Below are 6422 nucleotides of genomic sequence, written 5' to 3'. Positions count from 1 at the left end.
CCTGCCTGGGCTGGCTTTGAATCCCAATCCTCAGATCTCAACTTCCCAAGTAGCTAGGATTACAAGCATGAGCCCCCAGCACCCAGCGTTCTCTGCCTTCTTTAACTGTGACTCCAGCACAACAGGCCGTGCTGCAGCCAGAAGGCTAGGCTTGGTCCCTCCGGGGACCTCTGGAAACAAATGGCTGACAGCAAGGGTCAGTTCACACAATATGCAGTTAGCCAACCACAAGAAACATCTGGTTAGAGAGAATTTTAATCATTGAGTTAAAAAAAATTCACATAACCTTGTTGAACATAATACATATGACATTACATTTTCATTTACCGTTTGGAGGTATTGACATTTTGTGTTTTTTAAAAAAAATATAATATGCTTCTGAAAGAGGTTGAAAAGTCTTTCATAATTGATTTGCACCTAACTTTAGAGAGAATAACTATTGGCTAAGAGGAGGCCTATCTGAACTCACGTGGTATGCGCCTGAAGATGTGCACCAGCACAAGTACCAGGGCCGTGCCAGGGTACCTCAAATCTGAGCACTTTGCACACATACATTTCCCGCTTCCGCAGTGTGCACAAGCCAAGCCCTCGGAGGAGGTGCCCATGGAGCACAGCCCAGGCCTGCCTATGGGTACGTGTATATGTGCAGGGACGGGTACGTAGTCATGGAGGGGCGGCCTCTCCTTGTGGCCGAATATTTGCTCTTCAGCCAGTCTGGTTGCGGAGCTGGTGGCAAGCTGGAGTTTGTGCTTTTCTTTGGAGAGCATGATGGTGGAAAGCCTGGCTTCTTGTTCTGTGCAAACAAGACAAGAGGTGAGCTTACTTTCTGTTGCACTTTGGACATTTAGAGTTAAGGTTAAGGGTAGACTGACCAGGAGTGGGTAAGCAGGCCTGCCTTTCCCCTCCAGATACTGAAGTAGTCACCACTGGTGCGGGGCAGAGGTCAGTGGAGCAAAGTCACACACTCCATGAGCTCCAGTTGAACTTGCCCTAGGAATTGAGAGACTGCTGTCCACAAATGGTACACCAAGGAAGAGGAAACAATGCATCCACACCGCTGACGATGACCAGCCCTGTTATCTGATCGGCTGTAGAATCTAATAAGAGAACTATCCCGCGGGAAATCTCAAGCAAGTGCAGTAATGATAAAGATGGCACGCCATGCGTTCAGCACATTGTGCTTAACTGCTTCCTTTACAGCAGTGCTTACAGCCCAGCCTGCACCATCTGCTGTGGATCTGTTTTTGTTCCCCAAAGACTTGGCGAGGTGAATGCTGAGTGAGGAAACAGGGCACCTCCTCATTCACCCATCTGTGATGCTTCTCTTGGATATGATTTCATAAAGCTTTCTCTTCCTTGCTCTGCAGCATCTGGTGAACTAGGTCTTGTCATCTGTTCTAGAAGATCCTGTCTTTACGTCGGCTAGGGCCCCACACAGCAGGTCCTCTAGAAGACCCTGCTAGGTAAATGAGCGCATCCACCCAGGAATTGCCAAACAACTGACTGGGGAAAATGGCAGAGATTTCACCTTAGAACTGTCCATCCTGTGTCTAGTTCATCTAAATTAATCCACTGATACTCACCTGTTCTACCTACACACATTTGAGCACCGCCCTCCTGGAGACATATGCGGGGCTATCTGTAAGGAGGGCTCACTAGCCACTAGCCACTTTCCTACGTTTCAGAACATGCAAGCAAGCATGAGAGATGTTGTCATAGAGATACATATGAATTCATTTGGACTTTTTTTAGAAAAATAAAATTTGGCTGGGTATTGGTGGCTCACACCTGTAATCCTAGCTACTCAGGTTTGATTAGCTGAGATCTGAGGATCACAGTTAAAAGCCAGCCTGGACAGGAAACTCTATGACAGTCTTATTTCCAATTGACCACCAACAAGCCAGAAGTGGAGCTGAGGCTCTAATGGCAGAGATCTAGCTCAGGGACAGTGACCAAGCCCTGAGTTCAAGTGTCAGAACTAGCACAAAATAATAATAATAATAATAATAATAATAATAATGAGGAGGAGGAGGAGGAGGAAGAAGAGAAAGAGGAGGAGGAAGATGAGAAAGAGGAGGAAGAAAAGGAGGAAGGGGAGGAGGAAGAAGAGGTGGAGGAGGCAATATGGCTTAGTAGTAGAATGCTTGCCTAGCATTCGTGATGCCTTGCGTTCAATTCCTCAGTACCACATAAACAGAAAAAGCCAGAAATGGCACTGTGGCCAAAGTGGTAGAGTTCTAGCCTTGAGCAAAAGCAGCTCAGAGACAGTGCCCAGGCCCTGAGTTCAAGCCCCAATACTGGCAAAAAACAAACAAATCAGTAAAAACAAGGTCTAGAGGTATAGCTCAAGTAGTAGAGTGTCAACCTTTAGTAAAAGTGAGTCAAATCTCAGTACTGGAAAAAAAAAAAGATCAATTTCAGCTCCAGGTCAGATTTCTCTGGTCCTGCAATACCTTTTGGGCTGTGCCCCATAGTAAGGAAGTGGTTTCAACTTGAGGGTGCAAAGTGCCTGACATGTCTGCCTGGGCAGCAGAAGAGATCTGAAAAGGCAAAGCTGTGGACTGTGGCACCCGCCATCCCAATCACATCATGCACCTGCAAATGAATGACAATGAACTGCTGGCACAGATGTGTCCCCCGAGGGAAGTACCTGCATGGTCTCTTTATTCTTTGGTGGAATCAGGGAGGCCACTGGTGAGTCCAGAGAGGTGCCTTTATTTCTTCCGCTTAACTGTGTCTAAAATAAATGAGGAAGTGGAGCTGTGGCTCAAGTGGTAGAGTGCTGGTCTTGAGCAAAAAGAAGCTCAAAGACAGTGCCCAGGCCCTGAGTTCAAGCCCCAGAAATGGCCAAAAAAAGCACAAATATCAGTACTTAACCTCAGACTTCAGTGGTTTTTAACCCAAAGCCGTGTTAGTGTCCTCCCCACACCCCACTTTTTGTGCTCCCTTATGTCCGATGGAACTGTTAGGTGAGGGCAATATAAATTTAGCCTACTTCCCATGTGGGAGAGAGATGCTTAATGGAGGAATCAGAGAACCTGTGGGAGAAATGGTCGGACACAGCCATTACCTCAGTGAACCTTGGTCTGTCATTTCTCGTTGTTGAAGCCGTGGGATTCTCCATATGTTTTAAAAAGGTAGACTGCTTTGGCAGAGTAGAAGCAAACCCTGCCGTTGTTCCCTAGGAGGATTGGGTGAAAGGAAAATATTCTTCAGTTGATCCATTCATAAAAATTCAATTTACCCAGTAACAAAACTGTAACCTCTGCGGTCATTTTCTGTCTTTAGAAAGCAGAGAGTCAGGGCTGGGGGTGTGGCTTAGTGGTAGAGTGCTTGCCTAGCATTCATGAAGCCCTGGGTTCAATTCCTCAGTACCACATACACAGAAAAAGCCAGAAGTGGCACTGTGGCTCAAGTGGTAGGGTGCTAGCTTTGAAGCTCAGGGACAGCACCCAGGCCCTGAGTCCAAGCCCCAGGACTAGAAATATAGCAAGCAAGCAAGCAAGCAGAGACCCTGGGGTGGGTGGGTGGGTGTGAGAGCTTGGAGCAAGGGGGAAGAGGGACTTCCAGGCATCCTGAACCCCAACCAAGTCACTCTGGACCATGCCGGGCTGCTGAGGCAGCACCTCTGCCTTCCTCTGAAAGCCCAGACGTGGTCACAAGTCAGACTTGTGCCAGAGCAAAGGGTTAGGGGCTGAGGCCGACACATGCTCAGAGATGGTCAGAGGCTGCAGGGAAGAAATCTCACCTCAGAACAGCAAGCTCGGCCCCACCCAGCCCCCTGGCCCCCGCTCCCTCTGTGGGACACGGTGAGCAGAAGACAGCAGAAGCAGGAGGAAGGGCTTTCTTACTGGGGAATCCTCTAGTAACGTCAACTCCCGCATCAAATGATTTTTCTGGTACTGCTCATTTCGCTGTTTCCGGGTCTGAAGTGGCTTCTTTTTTTTCTTCTTTAGCATCTTCTTCTTCTGATTCAACTGTGTGGCAAAGTGCAGAGAGACTGGTCATGAGCCTCTGCAGCTCTGCTCGCCCCATGGTGACAGGGACAGCACAGGCCAGCCCAGAGCATGGCCTCACAGTGGCGTCCCCTACCTCATCTCCCAGCACACTCACACACGCACAGCCATGGGGACTATTACAGACACACAGCCAGAGGGGCAGTGACGACCAAAGAGATACCTGCTATTCACAGTATGAAACCAGATGACGTATGGAATAAAGTCATGGAGAGACACTCCTGGGTCATCTAGTGTTTGGCTCATCTAGACTTAGCTGCACCTTAGTGTCTCTTGTCTGTAATCCTTGTCATTCAGGAGGATCTGAGTGACAGGGCTGAGGGTCAAGGTTTGAAGTCAGCCTGGGCAGAAAAGTCTGGGAGACTCTTATGTCCATTAAACCAGAAAAATGAAGGACTGAAGTTGTGGTTCAAGTGGTAGAGCATCAACTATGAGTGGAAAAAGCTGAATGAAAGCACAAAACCCCAGTATTGGTGCATCCATGTGTGCGTGCACACACACATATACAGATATGTTAGCTTTTTATGTTGTTGTTGTTACCATAAAGTGGCTTTTGTAAGTAAGATGTACTCCCAGTTACTTGAGAAGCTGGTTCAGGAGGATCTCTGTTCAAGGCCTGCCTGGGTAAAAGGTTAGTGGGACCACACTTCAGACAATAAGTTGGGCATGGCAATATGCGTCTCTGTTGGCACTGTGGCTTCAGTGGTAGAGGACTTGCCTTGAGCTGAAGAGTTCAGAGCCAGCGTCCAGGCCCAGAGTTCAAGCCCCAGGACCAGCAAAAAAAAAGTCGTTATCATCTCACCTCATCCACTAAGTTCAGTAGGTGAACAGGGAGGCCATCTGAGAGAGAGCTGTCAGAACCACTGGTGCTGGATCCACAAGGAAAGAAGAAAGAGAAGTAACTATTAACAACATGTGAAGGGAGTATATGTATGATGCACTAGACTAGCTGCATAGGATTTGCATATCTGGCCTACTATTTGCGGTCTTGTCCATGCTCCCATTACTAAGAATTCTGGACAAGCACCCTTGCATGCTCATTCTGAACACCCACTGCTACCGCGCTGCATGTTAGGCAGAGAGAACAGACGAAGGAGGCAGAGCTCCTGCACCAAGAAGTGCACCATCTGTGTGGCAAAAGTAAATACTGGGCAGATGGGCAAAGGTGCCCTGGGCAGCAGGTGTAAGGGCCCCAGGAATTTTCCATGTGTCCTAGAGAACAGTAGTTTACTGGGACTTGTCTGAGAACACAGGCTTTTCTTCATTCTTTTCTGTCTGGATAGAACCTGTTATAGGTACTAGTGGTACTCTGTAAAACTGTGTTGAATGAATTAATGGATGAGTCTATTTATTTATCTATCTGTCTAGATATTAATGAAAGAATCTGCACCCTGCAAGCCAGAGTCTAAATGTATTATTATTTTTTTTTTTGGGTCCGGTCATGGGACCTGAACTCTGGGCCTGGGCGCTGTCCCTCAGCTCTTTAGCTCAACCACTTGAGCCACAGCGCCACTTCCGGCTTTTTTCTTTTTGCTTATGTGGTGCTGAGGAATCGAACCCAGGGCCTCAGGCATGCAAGGCAAGCACTCTACCACTGAGCCACCTTCCCAGCCCCTAAATGTATTATTTTTTGTGCTGGGGATTGAACCCAGGGCCTCATACATGCTAGACCGATTATACCATGAAGCTAGTAGTACGTTAGCTCAGTGCACTGAAAGAATATTACTGTGTGCATGTGTGTGAGTGTGTGCACATGCTCGCACATGCACGCACATACCATTCCTGGGGTTTGACCTCAGGGCCTGGGCGTTGCCCCTGAGCTCTTTTTGCTCAAGGCTAGAACTCTATCACTTGAGCCACAACTCCGCTTCCAGCTTTTGGGTGGTTAATTGGAGAAAAGACTTTTTGCAGAGGCTGGTTTGTACTGGGAACCTCAGATCTCAGGCTCTGGGAGTAGCTAGGATTATAAGCATGAGCCACTGCCAACCAACTAGGAGCTTTCCTTTTTTTTTTCTTTTTTGCCCATCCAGGAGCTTGAATTCAGAGCCTGGACACTGTCCCCAAGCCTCTTTGTTCTCAAGGCTAATACTCTACCACTTAAGCCAGAGTGCCACTTACAGCTTTTTCTGAGTAGTTTATTGGAGATAAGAGTCTCACGGACTTTCCTGCCTGGGCTGGCTTTGAACCCTGATCCTCAGATCTCCTGAGAAGCTAGGATTACAGGTGTTAGCCACCGGTGCCCAGTGAGCATTACTTTTATCATCCCAATTCTCCCTTCACAAGTTGTGGCTGTATATCTAAACTAAACTTCTCACCTTTTCTCTTTAGTAAGGCTCAGGTTCTTTGCCAAGTGTCCCATTGAATTTTCCCTTTCCTGGGGTTTGGCTGGCAAGAACTGAGAGCTGT

General features: G+C 47.7%; 1 protein-coding gene across 1 annotated transcript in view; it reads right to left on the bottom strand.

The window, feature by feature from the left end:
* Nucleotides 1-243: 243 nt before the first annotated feature.
* The window catches only part of Agbl2 (ATP/GTP binding protein-like 2), a 34970-nt gene continuing 28791 nt past the window's right edge, over nucleotides 244-6422 (bottom strand). Inside the window, exons 12-16 of the mRNA XM_013029980.1 lie at nucleotides 4819-4885; nucleotides 3852-3977; nucleotides 3071-3181; nucleotides 2651-2737; nucleotides 244-793 (exon numbers count right to left, since the gene is read on the bottom strand). Coding sequence (XP_012885434.1) covers nucleotides 626-793; nucleotides 2651-2737; nucleotides 3071-3181; nucleotides 3852-3977; nucleotides 4819-4885 — 559 coding nt within the window. The 3' untranslated portion in view covers nucleotides 244-625. The remainder of the gene's footprint in view (nucleotides 794-2650; nucleotides 2738-3070; nucleotides 3182-3851; nucleotides 3978-4818; nucleotides 4886-6422) is intronic.

Source organism: Dipodomys ordii, unplaced genomic scaffold (genome assembly GCF_000151885.1).
Source record: "Dipodomys ordii isolate 6190 unplaced genomic scaffold, Dord_2.0 Scaffold125, whole genome shotgun sequence".
Taxonomy (NCBI): Eukaryota; Metazoa; Chordata; class Mammalia; order Rodentia; family Heteromyidae; genus Dipodomys; species Dipodomys ordii.
Note: the sequence above shows the minus strand (reverse complement) of the source record. Positions and strands in the feature narration are given on the sequence as shown.